The sequence below is a fragment of the Simochromis diagramma genome, unplaced genomic scaffold, assembly GCF_900408965.1.
Source record: "Simochromis diagramma unplaced genomic scaffold, fSimDia1.1 OVJJ01000131.1, whole genome shotgun sequence".
NCBI lineage: Eukaryota > Metazoa > Chordata > Actinopteri > Cichliformes > Cichlidae > Simochromis > Simochromis diagramma.
This window is the reverse complement of record NW_024387200.1, coordinates 2,471,287-2,485,802: the sequence shown is the minus strand read 5'-3', so window position 1 is coordinate 2,485,802 and position 14,516 is coordinate 2,471,287. Positions and strand designations below refer to the sequence as shown.

Here is a 14,516-nt window from a genome sequence, read left to right as displayed (position 1 = left end):
TGACACGTGACTTTTATTTAAAAAATCAAGATAGCCAGAACACTTTTTTTCTTTTATTTTGGTGATTAGGACTTTAAAGACTTGTAGTTCTTGCTGTTGGGAAAAAAACCTACTCCTGAGTTTGATTTTAATTTTCACTGATTAGGGAAAGGAATTGTTCAAAATGGGAGAGACAATATTTAAAAATGAAAGAGGAGATATATATCTTCGTTGTTATGATGTTTGATATTGTGTATCTTTTATTGTTACAATTTCTAAATCCCGTTATTATTATTTTTTTACAGCAGAGAACAAGTCACCGATACTCCGCCCATGAAAATGACAATGTGATTCCATTGGTTGTACGTGGTGACGTGTGACGTACGTTTTGTTTGCGGAGCGCGCCAAACAGGGCTATCAACAGTAGTAATCGCAGTGGCTTAAACTCTGGAACCCTTTTGCTCAGCTTGGTGTAATATTCATGCTTGGTAGGATACATGGCTTCTACAAGTAAAGCGCCGCTACAGACCAGAAATTTACCATGGTGAGCTGAAAGTCGCTGTTTATCACAGAATGGTTCAAAAAGTTATTGCTAGCTAGCTAACATGCCTACTGTCAAGCTAGCTGCTCGCTGCACTGAGTAGACTGATGCATTCTGTGAATTGCTAGCTTTATATACATTTAGAAATGACGTTAGTTATTACGCATAGTTGTAACATGGAAGGAAATTAGCTTGTCTTCAGTTCGGCTTACGTAAATCTTATCAGTCCATCAAGCATTAACATGGTGCCACTTCAGCAACAGGTTAACCGAAAACCTGCAGCTTTCTGACTGCGGTGAAAGTACTGTAAGGTTGACGTTTTGTTTATAATAAAGGGTGATGTTACGAAAAAAAATATGGATGCGGAACTAAAAAGTGGCCATATGTAATGTGATATGTCAACGTTTGTCAGCGCTTATCATATGTGTCCGTAAACGTTTCAATAATTTTCTTTAAAATTCTTTCGAGGTTGCTTATTTGCCTTGCTGTAAACGCAGTAGTTATTGCAAATATGAATGCGTGTGTGTGCGTTTTCCTGTTTCAGGGTTGAAAAATACAGACCACAGACACTTGATGATCTGATTTCACACAAAGATATTCTGAGCACTAGTAAGTATGTGGACTGCCAGAATAACAATACTATAAAACTGTATAACATGACACTTATGGATAATCAAACTACTTTTAAAACGTAATAAACTGATAAACTCAATGCTATCTGCCAGTGTTTTTGACTCTTGAGCTTGTTTACTGTGGTTATACCGTCACTGTCATTAATGAGTCATGGTACTGAGTCAGCTGGCTTAAAACTTTTATGTTTCAAACTATTCAAGGGGGATGCATATGTGGATTGTTATAGAAATGTTGGTTACTTGTATTTAAACTGATTTTCATTTGTTCTTTTTATTTCCAGTCCAGAGGTTTATCAGTGAGGACAAGCTTCCACACCTTTTGTTCTATGGCCCACCTGGAACAGGAAAAACCTCAACCATACTCGCTTCTGCCAGGCAGCTGTACAAAGAGAAGGAGTTCAACTCTATGGTGTTGGAGGTATGTTACAACTCCTCATTAGAAGATTTGGGTTTGCTGAATTGTAAAGGTTTTTTTAACTTCTAACTCTGCCATTTTACGTTAAAATATAACTAATTTTGGTTTATAGCTCAATGCATCTGATGACAGAGGTATTGATGTAGTACGAGGTCCCATTTTGAGTTTTGCCAGCACCAGGACCATCTTCAAGTAAGACTAAAACACTTACACTTGTAGAGATTTTGACCAGAAATAAGTGTTCTCAATACTTTTATGTGCAGTTAAGAAGTGCAATGGAAATGTAAGCTGCTGCCTTTGCTTTTTTATATATCTTGTCCTTCAGGAAGGGCTTCAAGTTGGTGATACTGGACGAGGCCGATGCCATGACCCAGGATGCCCAGAATGCATTGCGTCGAGGTAAGCCATCTGTTCGTTCAGGCATTACCCACTGTGAGGCACACGGCTCAGTGAGCAGGCAATTTGGCTGCTGCTGACTTACAGTGTATCTACTTTTAAACCTGGATATTTATTTAAAAAGCTTTACTTTGCAGAAGAGTGGAAATAATTATTGAATTTAACTGTGAGATATTTTGTAAATTTAGTCCAACCTGTGTTTTTCTAATAATGTTTCCATATTTCATTTATAAAGCATCTATTGCTGCTCAGTGCCGTTTTATATTTCTAAATAGATGCATGGTGAAGGAAGAGTGGATGATATTATTGGTATATTACTGCCAATTCTAAATTCTCAGTGAGGTGGTTTACAATCTTAGCAACATTAAGCAAGTCCTTAGGATAGATTATTCAAAAAAGTGGAGGTTTTTTTTTTATTTACTAAGATGTTGCCAGAATTTACATTTTAAATTTGTTTCCCTGCTTTCATCCCACCCTTGCTCTCTGTCTCAGTCATTGAGAAGTTCACAGAAAACACTCGATTCTGTCTCATTTGCAACTACCTTTCCAAGATCATCCCCGCCCTGCAATCTCGCTGCACCAGGTTCCGCTTTGGTCCGCTTTCGCCAGACCAGATGATCCCTCGGTTGGAGCACGTTATCCAGCAGGAGAAGTGAGTTAATGTGTGAATGCTTTCTCTCCACTTACTGTTGTTGTTGTTGTTGTTGTTGTTTTTTTACATCTCATTGAATTATTCCCAGAATTGCTAATGAACTTGCCAAATGTATTTGTACCTGTTGGCCTCCCTGAGCTCCGCTAATTTGCGTATAGTGAGAGAAATAACTATTTGATCCCCTGCTGAATTTACAAGTTTGTTCATTTCCTTGTAAGTGAGCATTCTCTAATTTTTATGGTAGTTTAATTTTAATAGAGACAAACATAATACCAACCACATTAAAGATTGTTTAAAATCCAGAGTCTTTGTTCTTATGTTACGTTTCTGTTGGGTAATGTTTAGAAGTTTAGGGCTTCTGTGTGTGTTTGAAAACAGTTTAAATCAGGGGGCAACATCAACCCTGGCCTCTCAACTGTACCAGGCCCTGAAAAACCAACAAATACCACAATAGGAAATGAATGTTCTCATTGTTTCACATTTATTGCTACATGCAACCTGTGATGGAAGAAATTAATGAATGGACTTGGAATTCTTTTTGATCGCTCTATTTATTAAATGTCATCAGTTATGTGTTCATGTCGCAAGTTTTAATTTAACGTTGATATGATTTTAAAAATAGTTGATTATGTCATTACTTTTTGTGACAGTATTGACATCACGCCAGATGGAATGAAGGCTATCGTGACCTTATCAACAGGTGACATGAGAAGATCGCTCAACATACTCCAGGTATGGCCAGAAGTTCATCATCAGCGTTGTTTAAGATGTGGATGTCATATTCAGTGTGGCCGTTTTTAAACAGCGAAAATATAGCCACTGGCCACTTCGTTAGTTGCGTCCCCCCTTTTGCTTTCAGAGCTGCCTTATTTCTTTGTACCATTCCTTTGAGGTGTTGATCCATATTGAGATGATTGAATCACACAGTTGCTTCAGATTTTTCTGCTCCACATTCAGGATGTAAATCTCCACTACATTTCGCATCCAATATATCCCAAAGGCTCTATTGGATTGAGATTTGGTGAGTGTGGAGGCCATTTAGATACAATAAATTTATTGTCATGTTCAGGAAACCAGTCTGAGATGATTTGAGCTTTGTGACACAGAGTGTACCAAGAAAATATCTCCCACACATTACACCATCGCCAGCCTGAACTGTTGATACAAAGCAGAATAAATCCATGCTTTCAATGTGTTCAAGGCAGATTCTGACCCTGTCATCACAGTGTTACAGCACAAATTGCCTTCCGTTAAGCTGCATGTTCTCCTCTAACATCCAACAGCGCATTTTCTCCCATTTTCTCCTTTTTTTGTTTTTTGCACCATTCTCTGTAAACCCTAGAGACAATTGTGTGGGAAAGTCCCAGTAGACCAGCAGTTTCTGGTTACGTTTCTTCCCCATTCTGATGCTCCGTTTGAACTTCTTCAGGTTGTCTTGACCATGTCTACATGCCGTAATGCATTGAGTTGCTAGCATGTGATTGTATTTGCATTAACAAGAATTCAAACAGGCATATCTAATGAAGTGGCCAATGAGTAGTATATGTTATATATCCAAACTGCAGATGGGTAAACTGTACTGCATGTCATCCATCTCTGTGATTTCAGAGCACCAGTATGGCCTATGGGAAGGTCACAGAAGACACAGTGTACACCTGCACAGGGCACCCCCTCCGCTCAGATATAGCCAACATCCTCGACTGGTGCCTCAACAAAGACTTTACTTCAGCGTACAACCGTATCCTAGATTTAAGTTCTATGAAAGCTGCACATTTCTTGTTTTTGACTATGCCATTTTATACTTTGAAAATTTCTTATGAAGTTTAGCATATTCCATATTCCAAGAAAGAACATTTCTTTCTTGCAAATAAAACTTTAGGTTAATAGAAGCTAGCTGTACCTAAATGCTTTGCAAATGTTTTTAAAGATTCGGTGACTTTTTTTTTGAATGGTGGGTTAACGAACAAAAATTCATATTAGTAGTACAGTTTATGATCTTGCATTTCTTTAACACATGGATGAAAGAAATCCTTGAGCTGAAGACTCTGAAAGGTTTGGCTTTGCATGATATTCTCACTGAGGTTCATCTGCTTGTACACAGAGGTAAGGAACATGCAAGGGGGGGAGAAATCACATGTTTTTATTTCTTTCTTTAATTTAAGCACCCCAGCACAAAAGCCACCCTCCTTTTATGCCAACATTTGATTGGCTGCCTCTCGCAAACATAAGGTTTGAACAGGTGGATGGGGTTGCTGTGCTCACAGACCAGCCCTAACCATAAAGTATTTGGAGCAGTCTTTGGCCACGTGTAACATGAGTGTCAACCATAGTAACAGCACATGTTAAAGAAAACACGCAATGGGGCCACTTTAAAACCCACTGAAAGGTTGGCGGTTAGTGACGTGTTCAGTGTTAAAGTTTTAAGCTCACAAGTTTGTGCATTAATGAAATTTTTTCTGTTTTTACTATCAAAAGCAAAGTATCTAATTTTTAAAAATGTTTTTTCTTTAAAGTGGATTTTCCTCCCGCTATTCGGATTAGTCTGCTCATCAAGTTGGCCGACGTAGAGTAAGTGTGATGCTTTTTCAAAAAATATTTACAATGTAACAAGTCATGTTAATATAATAAAGACGCCAACATGTTGATTTCCACACGTTGTGGCAAATTTTTTTTATTTCCATTATTGCTCATGTTTCATCTCCTCAGACATCGGCTTGCATCGGGAACCAGCGAGAAGATCCAGCTGAGCTCCATGGTTGCAGCTTTCCAGGCAGTGAGAGAGCTCGTGGTCAGCGAAGCACCGTAGATACAGTAATGCAACGATGGTCTTTTTCCACAGTGGGGGGGGCGCGCATCAGGATAAAAAGGATAACCAGTTATTTGTTTATTTGGGAAGAAAACTGTGTCCAGTGCATAATTGCTCACCATACTGAACCTGCTGTACAGTGTAAAAGATGTCTGGAACAATGCTAGCAGCTATCTGACTCACTCACATCTGCACACAGAACCAAGATGGAAGTCGATCAGCACAGTGAAAAAAACAAAACAAAAGATCCTTTTGGCACTTTTGGTTAAAAGGTGGACTTGGAAAATCCTATTTTCAGTTTAGTATCACTGCAACCAGGTAATCAGTTCATTGTCCAAAAAAAAAAAAAGTCATTGAACATGTGTATGTTTTAATCAGTTTAATAAAACCCTTTCTTATAAGTCCAGTTGCTGTAATATTAATGTGCCAGTACATTAGCAGTGCATATAATGGTAAACACAGGAATTAGAAATTATATATATCTGATATTTACACAATAAATTAATAGTATAAAACTGTTATTCAAGTCAACAATGTGAACACTGAATGTATGCTTTGTAGTACCGCAGTAGTGCAATAAATGAAATCTTAGTGCAGGAATGTTGCATCTAAAGTATCTTAAAATATGCTTAATCTGCTTCATCAAGCTTTCAAAGCATTTGTTATCAGAAAATACAAGGCGTTTTTAGGATCATAGTTAATCGCTGAAAATGTCAGTTATTTATTTTTAAAGTTCCTATTTAACTTTCCCACTCCTCTTCATCTGAGGAGCAGCAGGACTTGAGGCGTTCGGGGATGTTTTTGTATGTGAGGTACTCGAGGATCCTCTTGGGGAGGGGCAGCGCCTCAATCTGGTGCGTGGAGATAGAGTGGCGCAGGATAGATCGACACAGGTGGCACAAGCTGGGCACCGCACTGGGTGCCCTCCAGAACCTCACGTGGCCATCTCTGGTTCTGCCAAAAGAGACACATTTGCATGTTTATTCAGGGGCCAGTTTTCACAAAGATACTTTAGACTGGTGTGTTCAGGGATGGTCCTAATTTTGCTTGTAGATTTAATGCGTCTAATGCAAATCAGATGGTGTCAATAATGTAAAGACAGGTCTCATTTTCACCTTTAAATGAATCAAACTTCCATACTATCTCGAGCCTAAGATTGATGTTACCATGGTACCGACAAGTAGCTTTGACTATTAGTACTCGAAAAGACAAAATCGTTGCTTGTAATTTACCAACATTATGTATTAGAACAGAGTTTTAGATACTGAATTGCTTTCAGCCACTTTTGTATTTTCAAAGGAGCCACTGCACTAGATGGATCTGCATATCTGATCCCCCCACCAATATATTATATTTAACAGCTTAATAACTGGGTTTTTTTCTTGACTAAAAATGAATGATATGAGAGCCTAATTTCATGGATAACTTTAGCTGTATAAATATACTTTATAAAAAAATAAAATAAATAAAGCTAGGAAGTGGGGTAAACTGAATTTTGGCACATAATGTCTATCGACCACCCTCTAATATTGTGAATCTATGCTGAAATGAAAGCATCCTTACCCCGTAGCAACAACTCCCCCTTGTGGATGGTACTTGCAGCACAGTCCATTAGAGTCTCTGTCTTTTTTCGTCTCCATCACCATCCCTTTCTCCCCCAGCTCCCAAATCCTAAGAGCTCTGCAAACGCAACACATCTGTCTGAAAGCATCTTTCCAGTGTGTAAAACATTTAAGTTATATAATATAGCATTTTCAGATAACTGACCTGTCGTCTGTCACAAGTGTCAAGTGCAGACCGTTTGGAGAGAACTGTATTGCTGATATTTGGTTTTGCCCATAATCTTCAAAGTAGTCACTGTGCAGAAGAGAAAGAGCGATGACTTTGAACTGCACCAAGTCAAAGTCAGACGCTCCACATAGTATACATAGAAAACAGATTGCAAAAGACAAGGACACTAGGACATACTTTCACACGCCGTGTCATACGCAAACAGAGATAATGACAGTGTGGGCTGTTTGGTTCACAGATTTAAGCTTCTGTACTTAAACTCAGTGGTAACAACCCGTTTATTTGAGTAATTTGCGGTCTTCTTATGTAACTCATAGAATGGAGTCTTTGTGCACAATTTTAACCCTCAAAGTTGTACAAACTCACGCCAGAGTGGCCAGTTTCTCTGCTGTGTATGGGTCCCAGAGGTCGATCCACCAACTGGAGCCACTGAAGGCTGCAGTGGCGAGAATTGCCCCGTCAGGAGAGAAGTCACAAGAAGACAGGAGGTACACGGTCTTGTGGGCCCCTCCTGTCAGGTTCCTGATGAATGTATATGAACGTAGACTCCACAGACACACCATCTGATCAAAGTATAATCATGCAGGGTTAATGAGACTTTATACCTTGCTGGAAGGGCTGTTTTTAATTTGGAAAATTAATGTGGGTTTAGTCGACGCTCAAAGTAGCTTGTCCCTGGGGTAATTAATTGCTGCAGAACTGAAAAAATGTTTTTACAAAAGCTAGTAATTTGTCAGTGATGTACTTGCTTGGTGTCAGCAGGACACCCTGAACCACGCAGCAGCGAGTGACTATGCTCTTAAAGTCTAATATTACACAACGTTATGCTGTCTGCTTTCCTTTGAAAATGAGAATATGTGAAATTGCCAGTTTGACTGGAGTGTTAAGACTTCCTGGTGCTCCAGAAGTTTCTAGAAAATGCTAAATGGCCTAAAAACATTTTAATAGCAGGAGCAGGTAAAACAGTCAGACCACTACAATAGATATTCAGAAGCACCCACTAGCAGATAATTTCACTGAAAATGGATATCTCCTATAGGTGTTTAACTGGGTTGGTGTCAGCTGACTAAAGACATAAAATATAAGTCTCTGTATTTTCATACTCAAACCAACCAGAGCCTTTAGATAGTGATATTGTCATCCTGTGAGAGACCACCCCCATGAGGACAGAACTGTTTCATCACCAGATAAAGATGATTACTCAAAACAACATGTCCTAAAATAGCCCCACAGCATAACAGAGCCACGCTCAGTGGAGAGATCAAGCATTCAGGTTTTTCCCTATAATTTGTCCAGGATGTATGCAACTCATATCCATCAATACTGGTAGCTGTCAAAAGAAAACACCACTAAAATAACTGAAGTTTGCAGAAGATTAAATACTTTACATAAGCAAATATCAACAAACTTGTTAGGAGCAAGAATTCAAATAGGAAAATACTTGAATATACCTTCAAACTAATTTCATTGTCCTAGAAAAATTAACGTGATGCAGGATTGCATTTAAAGCTGCCCTTTTAGACAATTTGTATCACACACTTTGAGCCATTCTCCTGATTAGACTTGTGGACAAACAACATTAAATTTGACACAGAGTTGAATGAACAGGGTCGCCCAAATCCATGTTGATAATGTTCATTAAAAACTGATAAAAAGAAGGACAAAAGGACACATTCAGCAAGCTTAGAGACATTAAGCATTTACAAGTGTTTGAGTTTTACATGCACAAACAAATTACTTAAGTTATCTTTTACAGTGCTCAGTACTTGATGAATATGACCTAATACGGTACTTTTGCAATGAAACACCTCACCCTGTCAAATCTCCCGACAGATGCAATCATGCTACAGTCAGATGATACGCAGCAGGAACTAATCCAGTCTTTATGGCCATAAAGCACCTGCACCTTTTTCCCTAAAACAGACAGGAAAAACATGGACGTAAATGTAGACGAGAGACTACAAAGCCTCATTATTTTTATTTTATTTTTTTAAAATGACAGTACATCTCAGCTCCTGATTCCTGAATGTGTAAGCACAGCCATCTGCTAGCTTTAACCTCTTACATTAGAACAGAAGGTTTATTTCAGCTGAGTTTCACAAGATTAAACAGGGGTGAAGTAATGAATAGACAGCTTCAGTCATTAAGACCCTGTCTGCAAAGCCTCCAGAGTTGTTTGGTGACACGTGACAGTTAATATTTAACAGTTTTTTTTTAAATGGGTGATCAGGCAAGCTCGAGGTGTACTTTGACATTTGAAAATTCAGCTGAAAAGCCTTGCAGTTCTAAGGTTATCTGCAAGAAAACAATTTGAGCCCAAGTAAAAAGGACGCACCAAATATGTAGATTAGATTTTGTCCAAAACATTTTTTAAAAATAAGACAGTTGTGACTGCTACTCACAGGTATTTCTCATAAATATCTGAAAAATACCTTTATGAGCCAGGTCCCATATCCTCAAAGTTTTGTCCCGAGAGGATGATATGAGTGTGAGCGTCCCATTCTGAGGAAACACCAGGTCCCTTACAACCCCTTCGTGGCCGTGGAGATCAAAAACAGCACTGCCTAAAGGAAAGGAAAAGAAAAAACAAGCGATTTGAAAATCCATTTAATTCAGCCAAGCAAAACTAACAGTCACAGAAAAATAAAAATCTCACCCGTTAAAACGTTCCAGATTTTGATCACCCCGTTCTCCAAGCCCGTGGCCAGAAGCAGGCTGTTTTTCCCTTCTGATCGTGCTTTAGCCGGACACGCTGTTGCATTTGATTTTGGAGGTCTGGGCCCGAAGGCGAGCCCCCACACTGGGTGACCACAACTGAAGCTTTTGTCTCCTCTGTCAGTCTCTCCATTTTGACTTTCTCTGTGGGTGAGAGGAGCACCAAGAGTGCAGATGCCATAAAAAACTCCAGTGTAGGCGGTGTGAAGCTAGAGTTGGTGATGAAATGATGCAGCTTTCAAGTGTTGCTGGTCACAGCAGATCTAAACAACTAAACGGTAAACTGAGAGCTGAAATTTGAGTCTTCATGTTTTGCTTTTTTCTTTCACGTTAATCTAAAATAATAGCTGGAATGAATACATCCACTTGCATTCTTCTGCCTCCTTCCATATGTTTTATCAAATGTACCAACAAAATCTACTGAGTATTTAAAGTTGTAAGTCACATTTTTTGCCTTATTTAATTATTTAGGCAAATTCAAACATTGTTCATGGAGCAACAATTCTTTACTGCAACAAAAATATAAAGAAAAAAAAAAAAAAAGAGTACTGTTTTGTTATTTTGTGTGGTATTGGCAGCAGTGCTGAGCATTTTTCAAACAAATTGGCACTAATGAACACTGCTGAGCCAAAGGGAAATTCTTTGTGGGCACTAGACAGAAAAATACTATAATTTCAGGGGCCTAATTTAGAGGTAGGGGGGTGGGGGTGTAGGGCATAACAGCAGGACCCAAAAGTTTAATATTAAATACAGAAAAATTAGAATTTTTAATAAATAAATAAATGAAAAAAGGAATAAATGACATTACTTAAAGCTATTTTTAAAATCTATATCTGGTCTTACTTTAAACAATAGATGCTTTTAATGCTTATTTTCTGGAGTTTTTATCGCATTCATGCCTTATTTCCAAAATACTGCTCAGTTGCATGAGGATATTTTCACATACTGGGATTAACTTTCATAACCACACATAACACTAAACACTGGATCTTTATAATACAAAAGCCAGTGCAGAAATGGACTGTGATCATTATTGTGGAGTTGTGCAAGACAGAGACGGGTTATAGTAAGCCAAAAGATATTATCATAAGGTTACATTTTAACTGTTTACTCGATCTAGCCGAACATGAAGTAATACTTTTTCCCAGGTGGCTTGATTTCTTACATAAATACAGGCGTGTATTAAAAGAGAAAACAAGGGGTTAAATCTGATTGTCCACCACCATCCCCACCCCACCCCACCCCTGCCACTGTTAATCTTACAAAGCCCAGCGTCATTGTATAAGAGCAGTTTGGACATTTACTCGAGTACACTTTTAATGTACCTATGTTATTCGTCTTTTTGATGCGAGTATAGTACTTGTTTTAACGCTTCAGTTATTTATTTTGTAGATTTTGTAGAGTAACTGACACATATTGTTCGGTATTACTACAGATAAAACTACACACATTTTACTTTAGGTAAAAATAAAATATATTTTTAATACTATTAGACTTACCGATATATTTTGGATTAAGTAAAGATTCCGTCACTTTGCATAACAGTTACTGTATATAAAAAGATGTTTACACTTTTTGTGTAGTAGCCTCTGTAGAAGGAACAGGGCTGCACTTGAGTGTCCCCGGTATTTCCGTCACTGTATTCATTTCGAATCAAGTGTTCTTGTTACCTGCGGGCGCCTCTGTGCCACAATTAATCAAAAGTAAAAAATAAAAAAATCAATAAATCATTCGAAAAGCCCGTGCAGGACCTGCCACCACCACCTTCCACCTGACACGGAAACCAGAATCTTCGAGGGCGACCTGAATGCATCACGTGCGGATTAAATATACAGTAAAACCTACTCGGAGTCGAGAGGCCAGGCGACGACCCAGACGATCCCGTGTCCCATGGACCAGGCGAACCAAGCTCCATCCGGAGAGAAGTCAACACTCCAGGTTTCACGTCCAGCTCTCTCCACCAAGGACGGAGGTCGCCTGGTCTTCAGCTCCAGGAGAAGAGCCGGGTCGGACGCTGAAGGAGGATAGAAAGACACCACATAATCAACGTTTGGCACGTTCATCCTCTGACAGCGCTTGCAACTCTTAACCCACCAGCGTCCCCTGCTCGGTTGTATACGGTGCCTCTGGAGGTTTAAGGCCATCTCCAAGTAACCGCTGCCTAGTTTCTGATCGTTGCGATGACAACGTACTCACCGAGCTCGGACGACAGTCGCAAATATTCACTTACATGTCGGCTGCAGCTCTGGGTTGTTTTCCGTGGAGCACATCCTTTCGCTTTTCACATTCTTCGCTTTGTGACCGACTTCCTGAACGTGTCCTCCCCGGTTGACCGCAGCATTTAAACTAAAGGAGCTCACACTTTGTACGTCCGCAGAGAGCAGAGGCTCGGCGACAGAGTGCTGTCTGTCAGAGATAACGTGACAAGAAGAAACGAAATGTTCAGTGAGTTCCTGTTATCTGACTCATTTGTACCATTGCCCAACGTGATCACGTCTCCTTTCATGACGTAACCTTATTATAACCCTTAAACCACACCCCCCATGAGATTAAACAACAATCCAGCTTGTTCCTTACACCGTATCCACTCGTTATAACGAGAGTTGGCTTTATTATACCCAAAGTCAGTGATTCAGGGACGTGGAGCGACTTTTTTTTGTTAGTGGGGTCTCTCTCTCTCTTACACACACACACTGACACACACACACTGACACGCCCCTCTTATGATAGTGGAAAATACCCTGGTACCTTTGGTCAACTGTTTGGGTTGAAGTTCACATTTAATATGAACATTTCTCACTAAAATATTCATAAACAATGTTTAGTTTTTTTTATTTCACTCAGAGCAACAGAAAATGTGCAAAACTACAAAGTGAAAAAGCTGTGAAAACTAAGCCTTCATGTTTAGTTCATTTGCAAGCTTTGCTCTCTTGCATCATGCATGATTATTTTTGGCCTACTGTACTTTGGCCTACTGTACTTTGCTTGCTTGTTTTTTTCCCTCGCTGTGATGAACAATATTATCATTATTAGTTGAGATCACTCTGAATATTTTTGACTTTTTAAGGACATAAAATTTTTCAAACTGAATTACAGGGAATGAGTATTTTTATTTATTAATTTTTTTAGAAAGAGGGGCAATACATATTAATGAACATTTTAACAAATGTAAATATGCCAGATTATAGCCTTGGGCTAATTTCCATCTGCAGACCCTCTGGCAGGTTGGTGTTAAACACAAGTTAGTAAAAACATACAGAGACACTATTTACACGTCATCTGACAAGGACAAAAACAGTGATCACATTATACTAGAACAAACAATGACAAGGAGAGTGGACACAGAGGACAGTATAGATAACAATAACGGAAGCACATCAATTATATTGCACAAACCCCAGTATTGTACATGCCCTGACCATCGTGATATTGCGTTCACCCATTGCACTAACAGTTGTTTCCCTTTTTGTAATATACTAACTCTTTTTCCCGTCCAATATAAAACATGATTATTAAACATGATTACATGTTTGTGTGTCCCTCAGCCGCCCTTTTAAGTGACTCTTAAAGATGGGTAGACTTGTACTTTCCCTCACTGACAGTGGAAGACTATTCCAGAAGCTCACTCCCTGATATGACAGAGCATTCTGTGAAAAGGTGGTCCGCCTGAATGCCAGTTCACAATCACCTCTAACAGTGGCTCGAGTCAGTCGAGACCCGGCAACACTGCTAGACTTTTGTTTAATAAAATCACTCATTGGTGGAGGCGCCAGACCATGTATAACTTTGTATATTGATCTAGTATTAGTATTAGTCTATTGATCTAGTAACAACAGGGACTTCTACTAAATTTGTGAATTAATTTGTGCCATTGAGAAATACAATTTGTGGGTTATTTCTTGTTCATGTAGATTGTGTTTTATCTATTCCTTTTTGAAAATGAGTCTCTTTAGGATACAGTGATCGCCTTTGGGTGTTTGGGTGCAAAAATCTTTAAAGAAAGAATTTTGCACCCAAATTTTATACTAGAGTAAAATGTTTCTCACTGATATAGAGGAGTACAGTCATGTAATATTTCTGTAGACGTACACAAATATTCACAAAATATTTGCTTATATTTTTATCCTTTATTTCCCCTTTTGGTTCTGCCCTGCAAATCATGTATCAAATATCTGTACAATAACAAAAAAAAAAAAAAAACCCTTTCAGAACAACTTTCTATACAAAGTGCATGAAAACAGTTTAAATACCTGATGATCCATAACATTTTTTTTTATATACATGTTCATTTCATGTCGCATTGTCTGTTGTTTTTCTAACCGGTAAATTCTTCTTCAGTTGGTGTCCATGTGTGACTATTAAGGTTTGTTTTAATGTAAAAGAAAAATATACAAATTTGATGTGATCATAGCCGTAGAATAACATTATAGCTGCCTCAAAAGCAGTGAAAAAGTCTCTGTACTGTGTACACATCATCTTAAATATGTACCATGAATTATTAATATATCAGAGCACCTATTTCCAGACAGTTACGTGTGAGGCTGGATCTCCCTTTAACAGCCTAATGCATTATTAAAGCCTGCAGACTG

At 38.7% G+C, this 14,516-nt stretch overlaps 2 protein-coding genes across 3 annotated transcripts; one reads left to right on the top strand and one right to left on the bottom strand.

Moving 5' to 3' along the window:
* Positions 1-328: 328 nt before the first annotated feature.
* Positions 329-5,770, top strand: rfc5 (replication factor C (activator 1) 5). Its single transcript, XM_040050644.1, has 11 exons — positions 329-523; positions 1,065-1,129; positions 1,434-1,570; positions 1,680-1,759; positions 1,893-1,966; positions 2,456-2,615; positions 3,266-3,347; positions 4,224-4,353; positions 4,641-4,718; positions 5,129-5,183; positions 5,322-5,770. Exons 1-11 carry the CDS (start codon positions 477-479, stop codon positions 5,419-5,421), a joined length of 1,008 nt encoding a protein of 335 aa, XP_039906578.1. The 5' UTR covers positions 329-476; the 3' UTR covers positions 5,422-5,770.
* Positions 5,771-5,785: 15 nt separating this feature from the next.
* On the bottom strand, positions 5,786-12,400 carry wsb2 (WD repeat and SOCS box containing 2). 2 transcript variants are annotated; one of them, XM_040050641.1, is made up of 9 exons: positions 12,158-12,400; positions 11,773-11,941; positions 9,869-10,071; positions 9,645-9,776; positions 9,026-9,126; positions 7,579-7,775; positions 7,189-7,278; positions 6,985-7,101; positions 5,786-6,375 (listed from the first exon to the last, which is right to left on the bottom strand). In XM_040050641.1, exons 1-9 carry the CDS (start codon positions 12,195-12,197, stop codon positions 6,162-6,164), a joined length of 1,263 nt encoding a protein of 420 aa, XP_039906575.1. In that variant the 5' UTR covers positions 12,198-12,400; the 3' UTR covers positions 5,786-6,161. The 2 variants fall into 2 exon arrangements, with proteins under 2 accessions (XP_039906575.1, XP_039906577.1); XM_040050643.1 differs by lacking the exon at positions 12,158-12,400 and adding an exon at positions 12,022-12,151.
* Between the last annotated feature and the right edge of the window lie 2,116 nt (positions 12,401-14,516).